This window comes from Jaculus jaculus, chromosome 1 (genome assembly GCF_020740685.1).
Source record: "Jaculus jaculus isolate mJacJac1 chromosome 1, mJacJac1.mat.Y.cur, whole genome shotgun sequence".
Classification (NCBI taxonomy): Eukaryota; Metazoa; Chordata; class Mammalia; order Rodentia; family Dipodidae; genus Jaculus; species Jaculus jaculus.
Window position 1 is genome coordinate 155807730 of NC_059102.1, and position 27698 is coordinate 155835427.

A 27698-nucleotide genomic window follows, 5' to 3' on the forward strand; every position below is an offset into this window, starting at 1 on the left:
CATCCCCACCCCAGGACCCCAGAAGCACCAGGACAATATCAGCGCCTGCAGTCTGCCACCACACCACTGCCTGAGGGTACTGGGGCCCAGCACCCCAGCCCCAGGCCCCTTGGCAGGGCACGCACTGTCAAGCCAGACTTGGCACCGTGCAGGTGCTCAGAGACTAGTGAAGGGTCTGACACATGATATCCAGAAAGTGCCGTTGATTATGTGGATTTTTAGGTGAAGAAAAAAAAGTTCAAACTGGATAAGGATAACGGAGTGAGTCCCGGAGAGAAGATGCTCACTGTCCCCCACATCACGTGCGATCCCCCCGAGGAGCGGAGGCCAGACCATTTCTCCATTGATGGCTATGACAGCTCTGGTAAGCAAGTTACACATGGGCAGGGTGGGGCGGGGCCTGGCCGCTCACCACTGACCCCACAGCCAAAGTCAACCTGGCTTTGGGGTGCTACCCTGCCACCCCGAACCCCCTCGTGACACTTTGTCCACAGGATCCCACAGTATACACAGTTAATTCCTTCCTTGGGTGCCTGAGCATGTCCTAAGTAAGGTCTCCACTACTTGAAGATGGAAGGCAGGGTAAAGACTTCTAGAAGCTTCTGAGAACTTTGCTGCCACTTTTCTGCAATTTTCCTAGTCTGCCGCTGTATCAGGGTGTGGAACAGGAGCAAAAGGCCTCCCTCAGGCAGAGAAATTTGCCAGGGGCCACCATCTCAGAACCAATTTTCTTTTTGAAAAAATACTTTTTTAAGCTGGGCATGGTGGCGCATGCCTTTAATCCCAGTACTTGGGAGGCAGAGGTAGGAGGATCGTCTTGAGTTTGATGCCACCCTGAGACAGCATAGTTATTTCCGGTTCCAGGTCAGCCTGAGCCAGAGTGAGACCCTACCTTGAAAAACCAAAAAAAAAAAAAAAGATAATTTTTTTAAGTATTTTATTTGTTTGTTTATTTGGCAGAGAAAGAGGGAGAGAGGGTGAGAGAGAATGGGCACGCTAGGGCCTCTAGCCACTGCAAATTCCAGACACATTCTACGCACCCTTGTGCATCTGGTTAATGTGGGTCCTGGGGAATTGAACCTGGATCCTTTGGCTTTGTAGGCAAACACCTTAACGTCTAAGCCAAGAACCAGCCCAGAACCAATTTTCTTTTTTGTTTCGAGGTAGGGTCTTGCTCTAGCCCAGGCTGAAATTCACTATGTAGTCTTAGGGTGGCCTCAGACTCACAGTGATCCTGCCTCTGCCTCCTGAGTGCGGGGATTAAAGGTGTGCGCCACCACACCTGGCCTTCAGAACCAATTTTAAACACTGTTCCATCAGACTTTACAGGTCTGGGGTCCTCACACTTCTGGCCGTGAATACAGAGTAGATCTTCTGGGTTTGCAGTATAAGCTTTGAGACACAGGCATGGGTGGCTGTGGTGGAACAGACCTCACTTCTCCCTACAGCTCGGAGTTCTCTCTCCGGCAACTTGAGTGCTTACTGTTGTGGGAGATGGCTGAATTCTCTAGAAGCTGTCTGTAGCCCAAATGTGAATGATTCTGGTCTTTTGTTTCTTCTGGGTCAGTGTGGATATTTGAGGTAGCTATGTTGCCACCAGCACCTGCATGTAGCTGTGTCTTTCTGGGAGAAGAACACCAAAATCTGCCTTTCCCAGCGTCTCCTATGAAGCCCCTTGTACCGCCCTGCTGGTTGCTTGTTCTGAGGAGCTGTGGAGGGGCCGCTCCCTGCAGGGGCAGTACCTGACTCTAATCACTATGGGCTCTAAATCCTCTGGTTCAACCAGACGTAACCTGAAGATACTTGAAAAAAAAAAACAAAAAAACCAAAAACACATCTTCACTGAACAAGTGACGACTTCTTTCTTGTATTTACTCCTGAACAATGCAATTTATCTGTGAGGAATTTACATGACAAGTCACTATTATAAGTAATGTGGTGATGTCATAAGGGGCACAGGGGGGACCTGTGTAGGGTCTATGTAAATATCCTGACATGGTTCGTAAGGATCTGGCATCCTCAGAGGTCCTGGAAGCATTCCCTGTAGTCATGGAAGGCCAACTGCATCTTCAGAAGGGAGCTTCCATATCGCCAGTAGAGCGGCCTGTTAACTATTTCTAAATAAAGTTCAAGGTACTGTCCTGAGGTGGAGGGGACGCCTGATTGGAAGCACTTGGCCACCACAGCCCCAAGAAGAAATGATAGTTTGGGTCTTGGATGTACAGGAGTGAGAGATAAAAGATGAGGCCAAGGGTACAGGTGCTTAGGAGCTTGCTTCCTCCTTGACTACTTCCTGGGTCCAGTGACTGTGGACAGCTCAGGGCCTGGTGCTTAATCCTGCTGGCTTGGTTTCTGCCATCGGAATCTTGCCCCTCTACGGGTGCTGCTTGCACTTAATGGGTCCTGGCCTCATGGGAAGGGTCCACTTGAGAGTCTCATTTGTGAGTTGACATCCCATTGTAGACCGTGGGCTGTCAAGGGCGTCAGCCAGCCTCAGTGTGCTGCGTGCCAAGCAGGAAGGAGGCAGTCTGTATACATTGACCTCACGTTCTTGGTGAGATAGGGATCAGGGCTCTAGAGCCAATAATGTATGTGACACAGTTGTCCCCTGGGTCAACACTCTGGCCCCCTGCTCGGCTGTCATTCCCCTGTGATTGTCCCTCCTCTCTCAGACTTCTTTCCAGTACCAGAGAACCACCAGAATGTTTGGGACTACCTATAATGTTCCAGAACCTGCCAGAACAGTCCCGCGTGCTGGCAGTTGGTGATTGTGGGGACAGTGTTGTGGTCTCGGGGATGGCTCCTTATCATTTCACTCATGGTGTCATGGGCTTGGCCCATCAGGCTTTAGCTTGTTTGGAGGCAGCTGACCCGAGTCCTGTGTCTGCTCACTGCGTTTTGTGAGGAGAGCAGAGAGTCCCTGATAGGGGCTGTGGCTGTTCCCTGCTCCTGGAGGTTGTCCTGGGCATCCATCTGGCCGGATCCGGCCTGGGCCCCATTCTCATGGGCCCCAAGCCTCTGTGGCTGTGTCAGATGGCATGGGGATTTGGCTCTGGCCTGGCCACATCTCCATGAGTCCCTGGGACATGCTCCCCGCCTGCCTACTGGAGCGGGCACAAAGGGCAATTGTGCCAACAAATGCCCAGTGCCCCTGCAGCTCTGCTTCAGGGGTAGGGCCATTGTCTCAATGCAAATGGGTGCTTTCTGAGAATGCTAATAGGCAGGTTGGGTGTGCACAGAGGCGGTCGGGATGCAGCCCTATGCCTGCCCAGGAGAAGCATCACTCGGTGTTGGCTGAATACAGGGCAGCCAGCGTCCCTGCCGTCCATTCAGCCCGTCCCCACGTTATGAAGTCCTCGGTGATGTTTGCGGCATGCTAATGAGGTGCCTGAGCTGAGAAAGCAGCGTCGCTTGTGGAATGCTCACACTCCCAGCCTTCTCTTTCTATTACTGCACTAAGTCAGCTCAGCCCAGAGTCACCAGATTTTGGAGCCTGAGCTGTTGGCTCCCAAAGGCCCAGGGCAGCTCCTACCCTGTGGGTTACCTGAAAGACCCACGTCTCTTCACCCAGTAAGCTAGGTGTGGACAGATGGGGTGTTCATCCTAGGGAGCTGCCAACACCAGAAAGCCACAGAGCCCCTGCTTCCCTGAGACAGAGCCTGGGTAGCCATACTGTCTTCCAGTGCCAGGCCGCACCAGCACTCGGACTTCCCCTCTGGTGTGCGCTTACTGGGTGCAAGAACTCACAGGTTATGCAGCTGTCTTCTCGGTCCCAGAATTGGGGCACCCACCTATAGCTGGTGTGCAGATGTCGGCCTGCACATAGCACACATGCTCTGTATGTTGCACACATAGCTGGGGGAGAGAGTGGGCTGAGGTGCTGGCCCACAGCGGGGGGAACAGAGGCCCAGAATCATGTAGGGACCTCCCAAGGACATACTGCTTAGCTCACCCAAGAGATATGTACAGAAGTGGCAGCTGTTTACTGGTGGAAATCAGTGAGGGAGGGAGGGAGCACTTATGTGGAGCCATTATTGTAGGTAACCCTACAGCAAAAATGGAGTCTGTGCTTCCTGTAGAGAAGACCCATGGAAAGGAAAAAGCAGCCTCACTCCTTTAATGACAGACCCACCACTCCTGCCCAGGATCTTGTGCCCTAGGTGGGGTTGGGGTCACCAGCAGTACAGGAGAGGGCCCAGGGGACCATCCAGGTCTGGTTTCTCTGTGGTAAAGCGCTGTACCTAACCCACGGCCACATGCCGAACAGCTTGCCAATGTCTGGGCAAGACTGGGATCTTAGCTTCACCAAGGAGGAAGTACAGGGTCAAGCCCAGAGGCCTGTGAGGAATGGGGCACCTACTGCCCAGGGTCAAGCGTAGGGAACTGGACCCTGATGGCCTGGCTGCTGCTGTCCCCAGAGATCCTGAAGACTCACTGTAGCTTTAGTGGGGCATCTGACACAGTAGTTGCCCCAACTCAGAGACGGAATTCCTATGTCCTATGCAGAAGTCCCGCTGTGGGTGGGGATTGGTTTTCCTCTTTCATGCTATATGCTCTTTCCTGTCTCCTTCCCCACAAATGGGCTTTCCTACCTGGGTACTTTTGCCTGAAGATCTCACCATTATGAAAATATCTTTATGCAAATGTATCAACTTTCTGATTAGGAAAGTGGTATGTAAACACTATAGGGGCTATATGGAAGATACAGAGGAGATAATGGAGGAAGAGCAGTCACCGCATTAACAAGTGACAACCGAATGTCATATTTATCTCAGTCAGCAGAAGCATTTGACAAAACTCAGCACTGATTGGTTATAACATATTTCATAGAAAACAGGTGAAAGAGGGGCTGGGGAGGCAGTGAGAACCCATTTAGAGCCAGATGCACAGAGTGGTGCATGCAACTGGAGTCTCAGTCTCTCTCTCTCTCTCTCTCTCTCTCTACTTGCAAATAAATAAATAAAACAAAGAAATTTTAAAAATGTAAAATACATAGCTTAATCTCATGAAAGAGCTACTATCTGGAACCTATAAAACTATGCTGAGAAGAATTTACAAAAACTAAATGGAGGCATATATTATCTTCATGAGTTACGAAGCTCAACACTGATCTCTGACTTCAGTGTAACACCCGTCAAATCTCCGCATGTTAATGACGCAGAATGACCAAACCAACTTGGAAAATGAGCAGAAAGGCTGGAAAACTAACACTAGCATTGTGGTATTAGCATGAAGACAGGCAAATATGTTGGTGGAGCAGAACAGGGAGTCCAGATGGACCTCCACCTTTATAGACAGCAGATTTCTAATCCACACACGAAGACAGTTTTGTGGAGACAAGATGGGAAAACTGGATATCCATATGGCATCCTCAACTAAAAACAATTCTAAGATTATAGAACTTAATTCAAAACCTAAAATTTACATGATAAAGCAATGCAGTTAAGGATTTCTTTCATGCAACACTGAAAGCACAGGTCATAACAAGAATAAAGGCCTGGGAGATGGCTCAGCAGTTAAAGGCACTTGCTTGCGTAACAAGGATAAATTGGTCAATGGAACTTATCAAAATTAAAACCTTCTCTCTGAAAAACACAATGAAAAAGACTGATACTGAAAGAAAATATTTAGATCATTTATTGATAAAGGATTTGTATACAGATTATATAAGGAACACTTTAAACTTAATAATAAGACAAATAACATTGTAAAAATGAAGAAAGGTTTAAACAGATATCTCCCACCAAGGAAGACATAAAGGAAAGCATATTAAAAAAAAATGCCTAACACCACTAGTTATTAGAGAACTACAAAATTAAAACCACAATGGCATACAGTTATAAAATCTGCATAAAATCAAGGAGTGTGATTGTGCCGGGTGTCGGCAAGGATATGAAGGAGGACAGGTCCACAAGTGGTACAGGGCATCTCAAACACATTCTAGCGGTTTCTTTTCTTTGGAAACACTCCAAGTGCCATCAACATTTGAATGGAGTTTCCCCCCCCCCCAAAGTTGTGCCATATCCCCACAATGGAATACTACTCAGAAATACAAAGGAACGAACTATTGATACATCTAACATGAATGAATCACAGAGTAATTACAATGAGTGAAAGAAGCCAGACAAAAGGAGCTCATACTCTCTTCTGTTGCTACAACGCTCTAGAAAACGCAGACTAAACCTGGAGTGACAGCAGGTCAATGATTACCTCGCAATGGCAGTAGTGGTGGGAGGGGAGGTCCAAAAGGGCGAAAGGAAGCTTTGGGGAGCCCTGGATGTGCTCATTGTCTTAACTGCGGCAGTGACTACGTCACGTGTCAAGAGTGACCACGTCGTAAGATTTACGTGCATGCAGGTTAGTATGTCAGCTGGACCTCACCGAAGCTGTTAAGAGAACATGTAAAATAAAAACTCACATAAACACACCAAGAGTAACTTAAGTGGCAATCTGAGGACTACATGCCACCCCTACTGTAAACAGAGAAAATTGTACCAATATTTTGCTTCAAGCTCTTTAAATCAAGAAAAGATAAAAAGGGGAATACCAATAATTCTAATGATTCTTTAGGATAAAATGATACTGGAAAACCTCATTTGTGATAGAAATGTAGATTAAAATGGGATTTGGGGGCTGAAGACATGGCTTAGCGGTTAAGCGCTTGCCTGTGAAGCCTAAGGACCCTGGTTCGAGGCTCGATTCCCCGGGTCCCACATTAGCCAGACGCACAAGGGGGCGCACGCGTCTGGAGTTCGTTTGCAGAGGCTGGAGGCCCTGGCGCGCCCATTCTCTCTCTCTCCCTCTATCTGTCTTTCTCTCTGTGTCTGTCGCTTTCAAATAAATAAATAAATAAATTTAAAATGGGATTTTGTTTTTGTTTTTTGAGGTAGGGTCTTGCTCTAGCCCAGGCTGACCTGGATTTACTGTCGTCTCAGGGTGGCCTTGAACTCAGGGTAATCCTACCTCTGCCTGCCAAGTGCTGGGATTAAAGGCATGTGCCACCATGCCCAGCTAAAATGGGATTTAAAAAAAAAAACAACAACACTTATTTGATAATTAAATAAAGGATTCTGGTAATTTGCCATGGTTGAAAGTCAGCCTCAGTCTTTGGTGTTGGAAGAATAAGTAGATGTGACCTCACTGGACATGAAAATGAAAGATGTATATCACTTTCTAGCTGGGGTCATGGCTCAGCTGGTAAGAACGTGCGACACAAACATGAAGGCCTGAGACTGCATTCAATTCCTTAGGACCCATGTCAATGGCTGGACATGGCCATACACATCTGTAATCCCAGTCTAGTGGGGAGCACAGGTTTGGTAAATACTGGGGCATGAAAACTTTAGCTCCATGTTCACAAAGACTGTGTCACGAGGAAATGATGCAGAGAAGGGACAGAGAAAGGACACCTGAGGTTCACCTCTGGTCTCCACACTGCTGCGAACACATGAAGCACACACCACTGTACCATACACATACACTAAGACTTGGTCACAATTTTCAGCAAGATATATATGGACGTCCAATCCTTCTAGACGTCTATGTATTACGTATTTTCAAAATGATTTATCATAAGGATACTGATATCTATGAAGTTAAGTAGGAAAACATTGCAAACCTCTAGCATGCCCATCTGAGAAGATCTGCTTACTGAAGGATATCCATCCACCAGTCACTAAAATGGAGAAGCTACCTTTTTAAAAATGAACTCCAGACATACGCGTCCCCTTGTGCATCTGGCATACGTGAGTCCTGGAGAGTCGAACCTGGATCCTTTGGCTTTGCAGGCAAACGCCTTAACCGCTAAGCCATTTCTCCAGCCCCGAGAAGCTGCCTTTTTGGCAGCACAAAGGACATACCTGATAACCCGATCCTAGAAGCGATCACACCGCTGGCTCAAGCAGACTGTGAGTGAGTGAGATGGGCCTTCATGTGTATGCAAAAGCGGCGTCGTGCAGACTGGAGATCTGTCTCATTCTATGTTCTAAAACAGTAGAAAGGACGCTAGAGCGGTCATCTCTTTAAAGGTTAAGTGGAATTAAGTTGTGTGACCATCTGGACCTAATACAAAACCGGGATCTCTTTGAGTCTTTTCTGGGGTAATTTGACCTAAATTAGTTTAGTGTGTGTTGGGGGGGGGTAATTTATTCATTGCTATTTAATTTCCTGAAGAGTTTTCAACTGCAGCGCTGTTTGGTAGCTACTCGTTTTTTCTATCAATCATTTTATGTTCTTCTCTATCGCGTTTTTTTTTCCTCTTGCCAGCAATTTTATAGTTTTGCTTTTTTCTTACTTGAGCTTATGAGAAATTTATCTCTTCTGCTTATTATCTTATCAGAAAACTACCTTTCTACTATATTTGCTTTCTACTTAGTCAGCTTAGGCTATTTTGTCTATTAATTCCATCTTCCTAATTATCTTTATGTGTTTTCTTTTTAAACTCAATTAAGAGCAATACTTAGTTCACTTCTTTAGTTTTTTTTTTTTTTAACCAAAACCCATTTTAAATGCTATAAATTTTCCTCTGATTGCAGCTGTAGGCTATGACACATAGATCTTAGTATGAGATATGTACCATTTCATTGCTTTTTTTTGATAATTTTTGTTTTGTGTTTTGTTTTTCTCTTTTATCTAGAGTTCTTTTAAGACATGTTTTCTTGGTTTTTAAGCAGTAAATTTTTATCACTGTTATTTATTTCTAACTTAATAAGTTTACAGTGAGAAGACATAGCCTGTGAAATCCATTTTTTAAAAAACTGAATTCCTTTGTGTCCAAGTATAGAAATAAAACCATTGTTTTTGTAATATGTAATTTGGGATATGGGCTTCCCCACAGACCTGAGAAAGACATCTTTTCTGTCTATGGTACACAATGTTTTATTCATATAAAATGCATGTAGAGATGGATTGTGCATCCATATATTTACTTAATTATTGCCTTGTTCAGAGCTCTTTCGCCATGCCTTTTGGTTTCCAATTTAACACACCCAAGAATTCTGAAGTGGGAAAATTAAATCATTCCTTTACAGTTATGGTTCTAAAAATGAACTTGCAGGGCTGGAGAGATGGCTTAGCGGTTAAGCACTTGCCTGTGAAGTCTAAGGAGCCCCGTTCGAGGCTCGATTCCCCAGGACCCATGTTAGCCAGATGCACAAGGGGGCGCATGCATCTGGAGTTCATTTACAGTGGCTGGAGGCCCTGGCGTGCCCATTCTCTCTTTCTGTCTCTGCCTCTTTCTCTCTGTCTGTCACTCTCAAATAAATAAAAAATAAACAAAAAATTTTAAAAATGGACTTGCAAATTCGTGGAGTGTTCACAGCACCGACTACAGCCGAGTTCTACTGTTTACCGCTGCATGACCTTGGTGAAGCCACAGGCTTCTCTGAGCATCTGTGTCTTCGTCTGTGAAGTTGGGATTCTAGCTGTGCCCACTGCAAGGGTTGCTGGTGGCCGGGTGGACTTGAGTACACACATGCGGTGAGGACTCGTGTCTCTGTCTCCTGCCAACTGGACCCCATGCTCTTTCAACAGCAGAGCTGCTCTCTCCTCTCCACAGCTGGGTACCCTACCTTCTTACACCGCACTTCTCATGCCACGTATCTAGAATGTGGCTTTTTCTTTGCGTTCCTAAAACTTTATTGCTACTGTTCACAGTTCTGAGCTTACAGTTGAGTATAATGTATTTTAGTGCATGCCTTTTCTTTGTTATGCTTGCTTGGCTCCTCTGTCCTCATTACCTATACCGATAAATTAGGATTTTATGTCCTCATGTTTTCCCTACCGTTCATGTAATATACAATAAAATAAAATATGCATAGTGGGGCAGGGAGATGGCTCAGCAGTTAAGAATAAGCAGTCTGAACCAGAGAGATGGCTTAGTGGTTAAGGCACTTGCCTGTAAAGCCTAAGGACCTGGGTTCGAGTCTCCAGATCCCACATAAACCAGATACACATGGTGGCACATGCATATGGGGTTTCTTTGCAGTGGCTAGAGACTCTGGTGATCCTTCCTTCCTTCCTTCCTTCCTTCCTTCCTTCCTTCCTTCCTTCCTTCCTTCCTTTCTCTCTCCCTCTCTTTTCCTCCCTCTCTCTCTAATAAATAAATAAAAATAAAATGAAATTTAAAAACAGAATAAGCAGGCTGGACACCATCAAGGTGATTCCTTAGAACCCATGCAAAAAAAAAAAAAAAGATGGATAGGCATGGCCATCCATTCTTGTAACACCAGTCTGTGGATAGAGGTGGAGACCAGAGAATTTCTAGGGCTTGCTGACAGTAGGTTCAGGTTGAAGGAGAGACCCTGTCTCAAATACACAGATGAGGAGCAAGAGAATAAGAGGAGGAACCTGACATCTCCTTGAGCCTCTGTACACATGCGCATATGCCACACATCTCACACACACTCCATACCTACATCTCTACACATTCATGTAAGCTTGTACAAAAAATATGCATAGCATACTGGGACATTATCATTGTTTTCAAATGCATGTGACCATACCATTTGTGCTTTCCTATGCCTTGCTTTTCAATTCATGATACAACTTCCTCTAAGACTTCAGGAGCAATTCTATTTCTGTTTTATTTATCACTCAGTTCTGTTCCATTCTAAGTTTATGTTCTCTGCTCACTTACTCCTGGTGTGCACATAACCATGATATTCTTAATTGCTTGACATATACTTTGCTTTGCTGAGGCCAATTTTCTAAAATCCTTCCTTGGACTCACATCCATATGCATAGGTCCTTTCTGTCTATGTGATAAACTTCCAGAACACATGACCTTGCTTGAGCTGCCATAAGCAAACACCAGGTTGGGAAGTCTGGTCAGAGTTGATTTCTCCCAAGTTAAGAGGCCGCAGATCTGAGCCTCTGGTGTCGGCAGGGTTTCTCCTCTTCCTAGAACCCGACTTGGAGATGGCTGCCTTGTCCCTGTGTTTTCTCGCAGTCTCTGTACACCACGTTTCTGTGTGTCCTAATTTCCTCTTGTTATAAGGACACCAGTGAGGTTAAACTCATTTTAATTTAACCATGTCTTTAAAGGTCAGGTCTCCTGTTACATACACTCGGAGGCATTAGGCGTTCTTGTGTGGATACATTTGGCCCACAGCACAGGAATGGGTGCATTACCGTGTGTGTTGCCAGGTCTCTTTCCTCAAGGACTGTCTGATCTCTCACTTCCACAGGCAGGGTTCCCCTTTCTCGGCATTCCTGACGTCCATTTTCCATCTTGTCAGCCAAGTGGGGCAGTTACTCCACCGTGGGAACCATTGACCTTCGGCAGCAGATAACTCTTTGTCAGCAGAGGGTGTCCTGTGTCCTGTAGGATGCGTAGTGTCCCCGGCTTCTGCCAAAGTACCAGGGGCAGCACTCCCCCAGTTACAGCGACCAAAAATGATCTCGACATATTACAGGGTGTCCCCCTTCCCGGGGTGATTGGCCCCACTCATAAACTGCTGGAATACTGTCTCCCTTCAGGGTTGTTTCTCTTAAAAGCACATATTTATTCACTTATTTGAGAAAGAACTTATTTGAGAACATGAATGTGAATGGCACTGAAAACAAACTGCAGACGCATGAGTCCCTTTGTGCATCTGGCTTTACATGGATCCTGGAGAATCAAACCTGGGCCTTCAGCATGCCAAGCAAGGATCTTTAGCCACCGAGCCATCTTTCCAGCCACCAGTGTTTTTTTTTTTTTTTTTTAAGCAAAAATTTTTTAAGTAGAACGGAAAGTAAATATAAAATGAAAACTTTATTTGGAAGTAATTAGGTATAAGACACCTTCATATCATTTACTAAAATACTCTGGTTGACTCAGTTACATTTTTGCCTCATTTTCTTTATCATGGAGTGGATTGCCCACATATGCCTCCATAACATGTATTTTTATTTTTTTGCAACATGAGAGTAAGTTGCATACTCTATAATCTAGACGTTTTATTATGCATTTCCTAAAAGCTAAGTTACTCCCTTTGAAAACTATAAAACAGCTATCAACTTCTACTGCTAAATATCTGCACTGTCTCTTGAAATCACCCAAGGCTTGCACCTGTGTTCCAGTGTGGTCAGTTGACATGTCAGAGTCCTTTGATGCATCCTTTCCCTTCAGTGCAGGGTCTAGTTCAGGCTTAGTGTTGTTTTTAGTTGTGTGTCGTTGGTTTTCTTGAGTCTGGACATTTTCCTCTCTTGATTTTTTTTTTTCTTTTTGTTTTGTTTTGTTTCTCAAGGTAGGGTCTTGCTCTATCCCAGGCTGACATGGAATTCACTATGTAGTCTCAGGCTGAGCTTGAATTCATAGTGATACTCCTAACTCAGCCTCCCAAGTGCTAGGATTAAAGGTATACACCACCATGGACAGGGAGGGGGGAGGGAAGGAGAAAATGAATGAATGGGTGCCCTGGGACCTCTAGCTGCTGCAATTGAAATCCAGACCCATGCACCACCTTGTACATCTGTTTTATATGGCTACTGAGGAATCAATCTCAGGTCATTAGGCTTTACAGACAGGCGCCTTAAGTACTGAGCAATCTCTCCAGCCCCTCTTGATTTAAAAACACAAACAAAAACAAAAACATTTGTATTAAGAATTTTAAAGCCAGGTGTGGTGGTGTACACCTTTAATCCTAGCACCCAAGAGGCAGAGGTAGGAGGATCGCCTTGAGTTTGAGGCCACCCTGAGAATACATAGTGGATTCCAGGTCAGCCTGAGCTAGAGTGAGACCCTACCTCAAAAAGCCAAAAAAAAAAAAAAAGAATTTTAATACATGAACATACAATAACTTGATTGTATTCTTGTCCTATTAACTTCTTTTGCCCCTCCTCCCCAACTTCTATTCTACAGAGTACCTGCCTCTTTCCAAGTTGTCCTTCATCTATTTCAATGTCTCGTTTTTATTCCCTCCTCTGTCCTCTATGTTAAAATGTTGATGAGCTCAAAATTATGGGGGGTCTTGTAGGAATAACAATAACCACTGTGAGGTCATGGATGCACCATTCAGTTCGTGTCTAGAGAACAGTGCCCGAAACGTACTCCTCCTTGCATTCTTTCCATCACCTCTTCCCTGAGCCTTGGAGGACTCGTTAGAGGTATCTCGTTTAGTGTTTGAGCTCTCAATAGCCTCTTATATTCAGCTTTGATGGGTTGAGTTTTCTCAGTGCCTACTTTCATCTCTGGCTGGCAGAGCAAGTAGTAGTTTTTCTGCTTCCTCTTCTGCAGTGTTTCCTGAGCCCGAGCAGATGTGATGGAGGTAACCCATCCAGTGCTAAGCATTGGGCTTTCTATTATCATTAATGGGTTCTCCCCAGTGTTCACTGCCATCTGTAAAAGCTTTTCTAACCAAAAGTGAGAACAGCATTAACCAGTGGACATAAACATGCACATTTAGAAGGCAATTTGTTAGGCTCAACATAGCAATTTAGCCAAAGAACAGTGGCAGTTTCTTCTATGGCCTATGTCCTCCCAAGCCATAGGCTTTTGACTCTATTTTTCAATACGAAGCATGAATTCCTACCCACTGAGTGGATCTCAAATCCAGAGAGCAATTGGTTACCCCTATAGCTTATGTGCCACTATTGCATCCATGGGGACTTCTTCCCTGAATGGTTGGTTGTGTAGCTTACAGGATACACTGCTTGTTGAGACTGTTGATGATTTTTCTCTCCTGGGAGCTTACATAATACTTTCTAGCACCATGGCAGGTAGCCAGCAAGGAATTGGTTTCTAACTCATTTCCAGCTTGATTTTTCAGTGTCCTGCAACTGCAGCATGTGGTGTCTTAAAAAATAGGGTTTAACCACTTAGTTTTTTAAATTTTTTTGAGGGGGAGTAACCAGTGATAACCTAAAACTTTGGCATAAAGCTTTCTTAACCTCAGTAGGGTAATTCTGCCCAAATTCTCATTCTCATATTCCCCCTCTCTCTGTCTCTCTCTCTCTCTCTCTCTCTCTCTCTCTCTCTCTCTCTCACACACACACACACACACACACACACACACTTCTGTCTCAAAATTATATATTTTTATTAGTTTTTTATTTTTTTATTAATTAGTTTTGTACTCAGCAAATACAGTCAGTTTGGTACCATTATTAGGCTCATCCATGACCTACCCCCTCCCCTTGGCCCCTCCTTGTTGAGGTATATGGGTCATGCATTGTGGAGTTAGCCCACAGTTATGGGTAGGATAAATGTCTCTGCATATCCTGACCCAACTTGTGGCTCTGACTTTCTTCCCACCCCTTCTTCCACAAAATTTCCCTGAGCCATGTTGGGTTCATTTTTGGTCTGCTTCAGTGATGAGGTGTTTAAAATTATATTTTGATTAATGAAAAAATAGGTTTCTATGTATTTTATTCATAAAATATCTAGTTTTATGTATCTCTCCCACTCCTTTTCTCTTTCCCTTTCCCTCGCCCAAAACCAGACCTTTCCACCCCTGTAGTCTGTCCCTCTGCCTGCCTGCACTGTCCCTCCACTAATCCCTCCTGACTTCTTCTAATCCTCATTCTAGTTTACTGGCCTCTATTGCTGGCTCTTAATCCAATGTAAAAGCAAATCTAAAATTCAAACCCAGGATCTGCATACTAGAGAGAATATGTGGCATTTTTCTTTCTAAAAGTCTGAGTTACTTTATTTAGTAAATTTTCTAGATCCATCCATTTTCCTGTGAATTTCATAATTTCACTCTTTTTTCAGCTGAATAAACTGTACCACACCTTCATTATCTATTCTTCAGTTGTTGGGCACCTGGGCTAATACCATTTTCTACCTACTATGAATACAGCAGCAACAAACATGGCTGAGCAAGTATCTCTATACTAAGTGTATACTCCTTAGGGCATATGCCTAGGAGTATAGCTGGGTTATATGATAGCTCAATTTTTAGGTCTTTGAGAAACCTCTAGACTGATTTCCATAATGTCTCTACCAATTCACCATTCCACATACAATGAATAAGGGTTCCTCTTACCTATAACCTCATCAGCATTTGTTGTCTTTTTTTTTTTTTTTTTTTAATGACAGCCATTCTGACTAGGGAATCTCAGGTTGTTATAATTTATATTTCTTTGATTGCTAAAGATGTTGAACATTTTTTAAATGTGGATGTTTCTTTGGTCTTTAGTATTTGTTCTTTTGAGAACTTTAAGTTCCGTGGCATTTTTTGTTGTTGTTTTGTTTTGTTTTTTGAGGTAGGGTCTCACTCTGGCCCAGGCTGACCTGGAATTCACTATGGCCTCAAACTCATGGCAATCCTCCTACCTCTGCCTCCTGAGTACTGGGATTAAAGGCATGCACCATGATGCCTGGCTGTCCATGGCTCATTTTTTGATTGAGTTGTTGGACTATTTATTGCTTAGTTTTTCTTTTAGTTCTTTGTATGTTATAGATATGAATCCTCTGTCAAATATATAGCTGGCCAATATTTTCTCCCATTCTGTAAGTTGTTGACTCAATTAATAGTTTCCCTTTTTTTTTTTTTTTTTAGTTTCATGAGATCCCATTTGCTGATTGTCCTATTCTTGGGTTCCTAGAGTTCTGTTCAGGAAGTTTTCTCCGTGTCTATTATGAAGTGCTCTTTCTACTTTTTCCTGTAGTCATTTTAGGGTGTCAGGTCTTCCAATGAAGGAGTTGATTGTTGTACATGGAGAAAGATGAGAGTCTAGAACCATTCTTCACCATTTGTTGAAAATACTGTCTTTTCTCCAGTGTGTAGTTTTGGCCTCTTTGTCAAAAACAGATGGCTATAATTATATAAACTTATACCTGGGTTTTCTATTCCATTGGTCCTTGTGTCTGCTTTTATGCTAGTACTATTCTGATTCATTTCTGTGGCTCTGTGGTATAATTTGAAATCATGCATGGTGATCCCTCAACAGTATTCTTTTTGCTGAAGTTAATTTTGGCCTTTTCTGCTCTTAAATAAATTTATTTTTTTGTTTCCATGAAGAATATAGCTAGAAGTTTGATTGGAATTACATTGAATCTGTCAATTTCTTATAGTAGGATAGCTATTTTCTAGATATTAATTCTTCAAATCCATGAGCATAGGAAATCTATCCACCTCCTGGTATCTTCCTCAATTTCCTTCTTTGGTGTTTCAAAATATTCATTGTAGGGGTCTGTTACTTCCTTAGCTATGGATATTAGGAGATTTAACTTTTTGTGTCTATTGTGATTTCCCTGATTTCATTCTCAATGAATGTTTGCTGTTGGTCTATATGAAGGCTACAGATTTTTTGTGTGTGTTCATTTTGTATCCTGCCACTCTGATAAAAGTGTTTATCAGCTCTAAGAGTTTTCTGGTGGAGTCATTAGGCTCTTGTAAATACAGAATCATATCTACAAACAAGTCATTTCTACTTTATATCCCTTTAAAAAAAAACTTTTTATTTATTTACTTGAGAGAGAGAGAGAAAGATGCAGAGAGAGGGAGAGAGAGAATGGCTACGCCAGGGCCTCCAACCACTGCAAAGGAACTCGAGACGCATGCACCCCCTTGTGCATCTGGCTTACATGGGTCCTAGGGAATCAAACCTCAAACTGGGATTAAGGCAAATGCTTTAACCGCTAAGCTATCCCGCCAGCCCTATATCCTTTTTATTTCTTGCTTTTCTTTTATCACTGCAGCTAAGACATCAAGTGCAATGTTAAATAGCAGTGGGGTAAGTAGACACCCTTGTATTATTCCAGAGCTTAGTGGAAATGCTTTAGGTTTTTCTCTATTCAGTATGATATTATGGCTTTAGTTTTGTCATATATAACCTTTATTATGTTGAGTAATGGTCCCTCCATCCCTGGTTTCTCCAGAGATTTTACTGTGAAGGAATGTATATTTTGTTGAAGACCTTTTCTGCATCTGTTGAGATGATTTCTCCCTGTTGTATAATAGATTGCATTTATTAATTTCCATATCAACTATCCCTGCATCCATGGGATAAAACCCGCTTGATCAGTGTGGATGATATTTTTAAATATGTTCTTGAATTCAGTTCTTCAGAATTTTATTGAGAACTTTTGTGTCTGTGCTCATCAGGGAAATTGCTCTGTAGCTTTCTATGTGTATGTCTCTGTCTAGTTTTGCTATTAGTGTCATTAGCATCATGGGAGGAGTTAAGAAGCATTCCCTCCTTTTCAATTTTTATGAAGTAACTTGAGAAGCACTGGTTTCAGATCTTCTATAAAAGGATGATGCAATTCTGCTGTTGAACCCATCTGGGACTGGACAGTTTTTAATTGGGAGATTAAATGCTTCAATCTTGCCAATTGTTATAGCTCTCTATATTTTTTAAATCTCCTTTTGGTTTAACTTTGGTAGATCATATGTGTCAAGAAATCCATCCATTTCTTCTACATGTAATATATAATGTAATATAGTTTTTTTTAAAAATGTCCTTATGATTCTCTTCATTGGTATCTGTTGTAATATCTCCTTTTACATCTCTAATATTATTGATTAGGGTCTTCTCTCTTTCTCTTTCTCTCAGTTAATTTTGCTAAAGGTTTGTCAACCTTGATTATCTTTTTGGAGAACCAATTCCTTGTTTCATGGATTTTTTGTGCTCTTAATTTCTATTATGTCAATTTTTGCTCTAATTTTGATCATTTCTATATGGTGCTTTTGGATATGGTTTGTTCTTCTATTTCCAAAGTCTTCAGTAGATTATTAAGTTATTTATTTGAGATCTTTCCATTTGTATAATGTAGGTATTCAGAACCATAAGCTTTCTTCTTACAGATGCCTTCACTGCATCTCATACATCTTGGAAAGTTGTGTTTTCATTTTCATTCTGTTCTAGGAAGTTTTATTTCCTTCTTGATTTCTTCAGCAACCCATTCACTGTTCAATAGTGTGTTGTTCAATCTCAAGGAGTTTGTTTATTTCCTGTTGTTTCTTGATGGTGATTCCTAGATGTATTGCACTGTGTTTAGATAAAATACAAGGAGGTATCTCAGTTTTCCTAAATGTGTTGAGACTTGCTTTGTATCCTAATATGTGATCTACTCTAGAGAAACCCCCACTGGCTCTGAGACACATGTATGTTCTGTAGTTTTTAGATGGAATGGTGTCCTTTGACTCCCTTTTCTATATATTTTCGTCTAAATGACCCGTGTGTTGGTGATAGTGGGTTATTGAGATTGTCCACTATTCTCATGTTCTTATTTGGCTATGACTTTATATATAATAGATTTTGTTTTATAAAATTAGGTGCACCTGTGTTTGGTGTGTATATGTTTAGAATTAAAATGTCCTCTTGGTTAATTGTTCCTTTGATCAGTATCAAATGGCCTTCTTTATCTCTTCTGATTAATTTTGGTTTGAAGTCTATTTTGTCAGATATTAGATTAGTCACACCTGCTTGTTTCCCAGTTCCATTTGCTTGGAATACTTTTTTCTGTCCTTTCACCCTAAGGTGCTGTCTTTGGCAGTAAGATGAGTTTCTTGAAGGCAGAAAAAGGAGGGATCTTGTTTTCTGATGCAGGCTGTTTGTCTATATCTTTTGACTGGGGAGTTGAGACCATTCTTTTTCAGAGTTATTGTTGAAAACTGTGTTAGTCCTGCTATGTTGATGACCTTTTGGAGTTTAGTGGTTTCTTGTTTATTTGCTTCACAAGTATTCTAGTTTTGGTTATTGTTTTCTCTTCCTGTAGCTTCCTAAATACATTTGTTTTCTTCAATGTATAGTATTTTATTTCATATATTCTTCAGGGATGGCCTAGTGTTCATAAATTCCTTGAGCTTGTTTTTGTCATGGAATGTTTTTCTATCTTCTTCTATTACCAGAGATCATTTTGCTGGGCACATTAGTTTGGGTTGACAGCTCTGTGTGGTCTTTCAAAACTTGAAATACATCATTCTACACACTTCAGGCTTTTAGTGTGTCCATTGAAAAATCACCCATTAATGCTGATGACTTTGTCTTTGTATGTGATGAGATGTTTCTTTCTTGCAGCTTTCAGCACCCTTTCTTTGTAATTTAGTGCTTTGACTATAATATGACATAGGGAATTTTTTTTTTTTTCTGATCTAGGCTATCCGATGTTCTATATGCCTCTTGTATCTGGATTGGCATCTCTTTCCCCAGATTTAGGGAAATTTATTCTATACTTTTATTTAAATATTCTATATACCATTGGCCTGAAGCTCTTCTACCTCTTGTATGCCCATAATTTGTATATTTGGTCTTTTCATGGTGTCTTACCTTTCTCTCATGTTCTCTTCATATGCTTTTTTTTCAACTTGTCATTGGATTTGACTGATGGATCCAGTCCTTTGCTGCCTTCAAAGCTTGATACTCTGCCTTCTATTTGATCCAGTCTGTTGGTGAAGATTTCTATGGAGCTATTTGTTTGATTTGTACTTTTTTCAGTTCAAGATTTATTTCAGCTTGGTTTTTCTTCAGGATTTCTATATCTTTATTGAGTTCTATTTTCATACCCTAGTCAGACTTTACTTCATCTAGCTGTTCGTTTGTGTCCTCTTTAAACTTACTGAAGATTTCATGAACACATTTTATCTGTCTTCCTTGAGCTGTCTGTGCATATTTATAATCATTCTTCTGAAATCTTTGTCTGGAATTTCCTCTAGATAGCTCTCATTAGGATCTCCTGCTATGGGCATGATATTTCTTGAGGGGGTAATATTTTTTTTTTTAATGTTACATTGAGGTTTACCCATCAGGAGATAGCACTTTGGTCAGTTTTTCTGGTACACCTGTGTTAACTGAGTACTTGGGACAGTGCTTCTTGTTTCTTTGTGTTTGCTTGTCAGTTTTCTGCCTGTATAGTACTTGGAGTTCAGTCTTGTGGGTAAAGTACCTGGGACTGCTTCTCAGATTAGGTGGTCTCAATTCACTTGTAGCTGTGCTGGGGCTTACACTTGGTTCCCAGCCCAAATGGGAGATCTTTGGTGCCCCTCCCTCTGCCATGTAGGGAAGAAGATTGCTGAATCTGCTGGACTTCAACGTGGGTCCTATAGGGCCCAGAGTGTATAGACTGTACTCATGAGGAATAGGAACGCAGGTTTCTAGCTGGAATCCAGCTGCTGGCACTTAAGCATCCTGTCACAATTAGGTCCTGAAAATGGGAGTCCCATGTGCTGTGCAGGGTGAAGGGGCTGGGGTTGTAGGGTGAAGGGGATGGAGTTGCTAAGAGGATTGAACTGGCCTCTTTCACAATGTGGGATCCTGTGTGCTGTACATGGTAAAGGGGAGAGGGTTTCTAAAGGAAACTGGCTGCTTGAATTTACACACATCCATCCATCTCAGACAAGATGACAGGTCCTGTGGTCTGCATGGGGTGTAGGAGAGAGCTGTCCTGGTCTTCTGTAACATGAAAGGCACTTTCAGAGACTTTAAAAAAAATGTTTCATGATCAGATCCAGATTGTGTATTCCCAACAAGAGTGTTCCCAAGTAATATGGCATCCTTCTTATAGTTACTAGTGAGACACATTGTGACCACTTACCTGCAGGGGTGATGCTGTCTTGATTACCCCATTGAGAGCATTGTCCACTTTTCTGCTGTCCAGTTACTAAGTTTTACCTTAGCAACAGATGACCTGGGGAGATTCTTCAAGCCACACACATACCCTGCTCCTCTCTCCAGATTTAGACTCTTTCTGGAGCCTGTCTTTATTATGGTGTCTGCACCCTGTCCTGAAAGTACTGACAGGAAAAAATCCTCCAGCTAAGTGTGATGTTGTCTAATTTTGGTTTCAATTTGCATTGTCAGAATTCTAAAATGTTGAGGATTTTCTCACGTGCCTATTGGTCAGTTACATATCTTCTTTACTGAAATGTCTAGTCAGATCTTTTGTACACTTTTGAAAACAAAACTTTTGGCTTTCTTTAGACATTCACACGCAACTATAAGAAATAAGTTAAGCGAGATCCCATGTATCCTTTGGCTTAGTTTCCCCTGGTGGCAACAAACACGGTAGTAGTTTAAATCAGGATGACAACATCGCGTAGTGACACAGCACACTGTCCTTACCACACAGGACCCTAGTGTGTGTCCTTCCATGTAGCCATGCGCACCCTCCTCCCGGCCCTCCTGAATCATCACTAATCACTAATCATTTCTCCAGTTCGATAGCTTTCCAGTTCAGGAATGCTATACTAGTGGACTCCCATACATGGAATTAGGCTCTTTAGACTCAGTGTAATTTTCTGAAAATCCATCCAACTGGTTTTGTGTAGCACTAGTTGATTCAGTCATATTGCCAAGTAGAAATATGGTATGGGCATACCACATTTTCTTTAATCATTCAGTAGTCCACACATATCTAGGACATTCCCAAGTCAGGGCTATTATAGATCATTTGCTATTGACAATATTTTCCATTCTGGTAGGTATGTAATAATTTATCATTGCAGTATAAATTTGTTCTTAACCAGTATCCAGTAATAGTGAACATTTTTCACATTTTCCTCATGAATGGATTTTTTCAAAATATTTGCCAATTTTCCAGCTGGAATTATTTTAATTTTTTTATTTATTTGTGAATGGAAAGGGAAGAAGGGAGGGAGGGAAATGAATGTGGGCATTCCAGAGCCTCCTGCTGCCACAAACTCCAGATGTATGCACCACTTTGTACACAGCCCCATTTGGAATTTTTCTAAGTGTTAAATTTTGAGAAGTCTCTCTTTATACACTCTAAATTCTTAAGTCAAATATGTGACATGCAAGCATTCCTCCCCCTGCTTCATCTCTTCCTCTTAGCAAGGCCCTTATCAGAGCAGTTTTTATTAATGATTTTTTTTTCTGATTAATTCTAATTTGTCCTTTTCTTGGAGTATACTTGTTTTTTGAGGTAGGGTCTTGCTCTAGCCCAGGCTAACCTGGAATTCATTATGTAGTCTCAGGCTAGCCTCAAACTCACAGCAATCCTCCTCCTTCTGCCTCTAGAGTGCTGGGATTAAAGGTGTACACCACCACACTTGGCTGGAGTATACTGTTGACATTAGATCTATGAAAGTTTGGCCTAGCTGTAGATCCTGAATATTTCCTACTCTATCAATCCTAATGACTTATATTAAATTATAATTAACATACCACACTCATCACTACTTACAGACTACAATTCAGCAGTTTTTAGAATATCTAGAAGTTTATGCAACCATACACACTTATCAGTTTTAGAACATTTTCATCACCTCACAAAGAAACTCAGTATCCCTTAAGTATCACATACTGTCCCTCATTCTATCACCCTAAGCCCTAGGCAATCAATATTCTATTTTCTGTCTCTAGGGATTAGCATGTTGTTGGTAACATATATTTGTATGCTTGTATGTATGAGTATATATATACATACATACATATATATGTGTGCATATATATATGTATATATACACCAATGACCACAGATTATATAATTCCATATGGTAATAATCTGTGGTCATTGGTGTTTGTGTTTTCACTTTGAAAGTTTTCATGATTTAACCATGTTGTAGTATGTATCAGTACTTCATTTTTTAAAGCTAAATTATATTCCATTGTATGTATATACCATATTCTGCTTGTCCATTCATTAGTTGGTGAGCATTTTGGTTGTCTCCACCTTTTGATCATTATGAATGTGGCAACAAATATTTGTTTACAAGTTTTTACATATGTCCTCATTTCTCTTGGATAAATACATGGGCATGGAAAGCCAGGTTAAATAATAACTCTGTATTTGTTTTCTGGAGGAATGAAAGAACTGTTCTCTAAAGTGGGTATTTTACATCCCCATTTTACATCCCCTTTAACAATATATGAGTACTAATAACTCCTTTACTTTTTCAACATTTTTTTAAGATTATAGGCATGATACTAAATAGTATGGCATTGTGATTTTGACTTATATTTCCCTATGGTAAGCATCTTTTCCATGTGTTTGTTGACCAATTATATATTTTCATCATAGAAATATCTATTAAGATTCATTTTTCCAATCAGGATTTCTTTTTGGTTTTGAATGGTAAGAGTTCTTGCTTTTATATATATCAAATTGTATGTATTCTGGATATAAGCCTCTTATGAAGAAATCATTTGTTGATATTTTCCCCATCTGTGGAGTGCTATTTCATTTTCTTTATTGATGATTTGAAACACAAAAGCTTTAAATTTTATTAATGTCCAATAATTCTATTGGGTGTTTTTTTTTTGCTTTTGGTATTATATCTAAGATAATTTTACAAAAAATTTGGTCACAACAATTTGCTTCTATGTTCTAATAAATTTTTTTAGCTATATCAGTTACATTCAAGTCTTTTATCCATTTTGACTTTTTGCATATGGTGACAACTTCATTTTTCTCACATGGATATCAAGAACCACCTGTTCAAAAGAGTAATCTCTCCCCATTGAATTCTCTTGGCACCTTCATCAGAAATCAATTGACCATAGTTAGGTAGCTTTATTTTCAGACTCCAGTTCTATCCTCCTGACCTTTGTCTATCTGATGACATGAGCACGTTGTCTTTGAATACTATTACTCTGTAGTAAGTTTAGACTTCAAAATTTGTCTTCATCCATTGTTTTGGCTATTGTGAGTCATTTGGGTACCCTTGAAAATTTACACCTCAGCTTGTCATTCTCCAATGAAGCCAGCTGATGTTCTGGTAAAGACTTTGTAGGGTCTAGAGGTCAACTTGAGGAATAGTACTATCTTCTCCATTAGGTGTTCCACTTTATAGATGTGAGACATCTTTCCATTTAGTTAGATCTTTACTTACAATGACATTGTGTAATTTTGGGAGCAGAGTTTTTATACTTCTTTTGTTAAATCTACTTCTAAGCATTTTGATCTTTTTATTTTGGCAAAATATACATAAAATAAAAGTTATCACTTAAGTCATTTTAAGCGTATAGTTCTGTGATGTTAAGTATATTCATACTTGGTATATGAATATTGAATTATTTTCTTAATTTCATTTGCATGTGTGTTAAATACGTACTCTGAAATTTTGCTGAACTACCTTGTAAGGTCTGGTTATTTGTGAATTCAGTGAATTTTCTATATGTAGGATTATGTCATATGCAAATACAGTTTTATTCCTTTCTTTCCTACTTGTATATTATTTGTTTAGCTAATCAGTTAGTATATTACTCAACAGCAGTGGCAAAAGATGCATCATTGTTTCATTCTGGACTTTTAAGGGAAAGTTACCAGACTTTTTCAGCCCTGTCTTAAACAAGGGTTTTTCATAGACATCCATTATTGCATTGTGGAATTTCGTCTCCATTTCTGAATTCTTAAATATTTCTATCTTGACATTGAGTTTTATCAAATTCTTCTGTGTTGATTGAGGTGCTCATATGGGTTTCAGTTCTTCATCCTATTGGTGTGTTTTAAGACAGTCCCTGATGTGCAATTCAACCTAGGATATTTTTTTTCAGCTTTATTCTGGTATGAAAGTGATACACCTTCAGTAGAAATCACACTTTTAGTTTTGACCTTTTCTTAGGTTAGTGACATTTGGTAGAATGTTCTCTTGCAACGCTGGGAAACTGCACCAAGCCACACCTCCAAGTCAGCAATGAGATGAGGAGGGTAAACAGCGACAACCCAGCAGAAAAATGTGCTGCTAAGCTATGATATTTGGTATACCGGGTACGCCAAATGCAATTTCAATTTCTGATGGGTTCATTAGGATGCGTTTTTTACCGGTGTATGTTCATGTGTGAGGAGGTGCACATGTCTGTGAGTATGCATGTGTGTGGGAGTGCATGTAGAGGCCGGAGTTGTTGTCAGGTGTCTTCCTCTGTCATTTCTACCTTAGAAATTTGTTTTTTAAGACAGGATCTCACTGAACCTGAAGTACACCAATTTGGCTAGACTAGCTGTCCAGTAAGCCTTGGAGACTCGCTGTTGTTTCCACCTCTCTGGCACTAGGATTACAAGCACACACCACTGGTACCTGGCATGGTATGTAGGTACTACTGAAGACCCGAACCCAGGTCCTGATGCTTGCCTCACAAGCACTTCAGTCACTGAACCATCTTCCCAGCCCACTATGGAAGAGCATTTGCAATATATTGATATTTTTTTGATTGGGTATTTACATGCACTTGATATAAGTCCCACTAAATCATGTTATATGATCCTTTTATATACTACTGAGTTTGGCTTAGTAGTGTATCATAAAGGATTTTTGCACCTGTGAAAGATACTATTTACCCATCTTGTGCTGTACTTGGCTGGTTTTAGAATTTAGATACTGGCCTTATAGAATGTATTGTGAAAGACCATTCTTCTATTGTTTAAGAATTTTGAAAAGAATTCATGTCCTCTGAATTTATGATAAAATTCAAAACTGTCATATAGGCCTAGTCTTTTCTTCACAAGGAAGCTTTTTTTTTATTGTTTCAAACATTTTAAGTCTGTTCAAAACTGTTGTATCTTCTTGAGTCAATACTGATAATTTCTTTAGTTTAGTTGTTTTTATTTAAATTTATTTTTGAGAGAGAGAATGGGCATGCCAGGGCCTTCAGCCACTGTGAAGGAACTCCAGATGCATGTACCTCCGTGTGCACATGTGTAACATTACTGTGTGTCTGGCCCACATGGGACCTGGAGACTTGAACATGAGTTCTTAGGCTTTGCAGGCAAGTGCCTTAACTGCTAATCAGTCTCTCCAGTCCTACTTATTTTTATAAGTGTCTTTATTTTGTAAAAGAAGTTGGAAAACTACTACCTTCATTAATATTAATATTGTCAGCTTTTTTCTTGGTTCTTAACTAGCTAAAGGTTTCTAATGTTGTTTACCTTTTCAAAATGAACCACTTTTAATTTAGTCAATTATCTTGTTTTTAAGATGTATATTTCATATACCTTTACTAATACATATAAAATTTCATATTCTATGCCAACTATAGGATCAATTTTTTCATCTATCTATAGTCCCATAAGGTGTAAGGCTAGATTATTGACCTTTTCTTTCTTTAAAAAAATTATTATTTATTTTGACAGAGAGATATAAAAAGGCAGATATAGAGAAAGCATTGGTGCACCAGGCCTCTAGCCACTGTGAACAAACTCCAGATGCATGCATCCCCTTGTGCATCTGGCTTACATGGGTACTAGGGAATTGAGCCTGGGTCCTTAGGCTTCTCAGGCTTTAACCACTAAGCCATCACTCCACTCCAATCTTTTTTTCACTATGCAACTTGAAATCATTTACTTCAAAATCTATAGTTAGAATGACAGTACAAAGATTAAAAACAACATTTAAATAAGAGTGGCTATGTTATTATCTCATAAAATAAAATGTTTAACTATTTCCCTGTGCCTTTACTAGTTTGTTTTTTTTTTTACTTATTCTTATTAGATATGGACATACTTACAACACATGTTGGTACCATGCTATCACTAATCCCTGCCCCTTTCCTGAAGAGACCCTCCTTGTTGGGGATGCAGGTCAAACCTACGGGGATTAGAGAGAATTTAAAGTGTGTAGACCCTTTTATAGCCCAAGATTAATAGGAGCTTGATGTTAGACAGCAAAATCATTATCTAGATATGATCCTGACTTGTTTCCAAGTTCCAGATATGGTTTCCTTACCACTGAGTGGATCAGTTAGCCAATCCAAGGGCAGCTGGTTACCCACCATGGTTGTGTGCCACTACTGCACTTGTGTGAGTCACGACTCAGAAGCAAACAACCTGATGTGATGCGCACATAAGATGTTGGCCACGTTCCCTTGGTAACTCATGTAGCACCTTACAGGACTAGATTGGCTGTCTGGGGACTGGCTCTCTTCCGGATTCCAACCAGGTCTCTCTGTGATCTGTGCCAACAGCATATGGTGTCTTCAGCAGTAGGGTCTTGCCATTAACCTCTGGTGGGTAATCAAGTGCTGTGACAGACATCTGTCTTGTTTGTTTTGGGAGACCTTGTAGGTCTCTCTGATCAACAGTTCACTGTGGGTGTTAACAGCATCTTGGTACAGGAAATTACAGGTCAGTGCCAAGGGGGGGCAGGGGAGGGAAAAAGACAGAAAAAGGAGAAAGTTAAAGTTAGGCTTCATTTCACCCTCTCCAGGGCCCTTTGATTCAGGTGCTCTCTCAAAGGTCCTCTTGAGGGTTCCACCTTTTAGTCTCACTTCCAGAATATAGGTTTCTATGGTGCCAGTTCAATTTGGGTTCAGTTTTGTGTTCACCCCATCCTTCCCCTTCCCTCAAGCCCTACTGTTCCTATTGTCCAAGCCTCAAGAAGCCATTCAGGTAGTTCAGCAACTTAGGTTCATCCAGATTAGGAACTGCAGATGAGGGAAGCCATGCAATGATTGTCTTCCTGTGATTGTGTGAGTACACTTAATATGATATGTTCCAAGTTCAACCATTTTTTGACAAAGTTCATGTCATTTTTTCTTACTGCAGAGTAAAATTCCATTGTGTAGATATACCAATTTGTGGTTATTCATTCATCTAATGATGGGCAACTGGGTTGATTCCAGTTATTAGCTGTTATGAATTGAGCAGCTATAAACATGGTTGAGCAAATGTCCCTGAACTAAGATGTTAAGCATTTAGGGTAAATACCCAGTAAGGGAATATCAAGGTCTGTTGGTAACTCTATTAGGTTCATCCTTTTCAGGAGTTTAAATATTGAATTCCATGATGGTTGTACAAGTTTATATTCCCAACAGTGAATCCCCACATCCTCACCAATATTTGTTTTTATTTGATTTTTTAAAATTTGCTATTCTTA

At 40.9% G+C, this 27698-nt stretch overlaps 1 protein-coding gene across 2 annotated transcripts in view; it reads left to right on the top strand.

The window, feature by feature from the left end:
* Kcnq1 (potassium voltage-gated channel subfamily Q member 1) overlaps positions 1 to 27698 on the top strand; it is a 390510-nt gene that overhangs the window by 118418 nt on the left and 244394 nt on the right. For both annotated transcript variants that reach the window (XM_004654224.2, XM_045150057.1), the window contains exon 10: positions 223 to 364. In XM_004654224.2, the coding sequence (XP_004654281.1) occupies positions 223 to 364 (142 nt within the window). The remainder of the gene's footprint in view (positions 1 to 222; positions 365 to 27698) is intronic.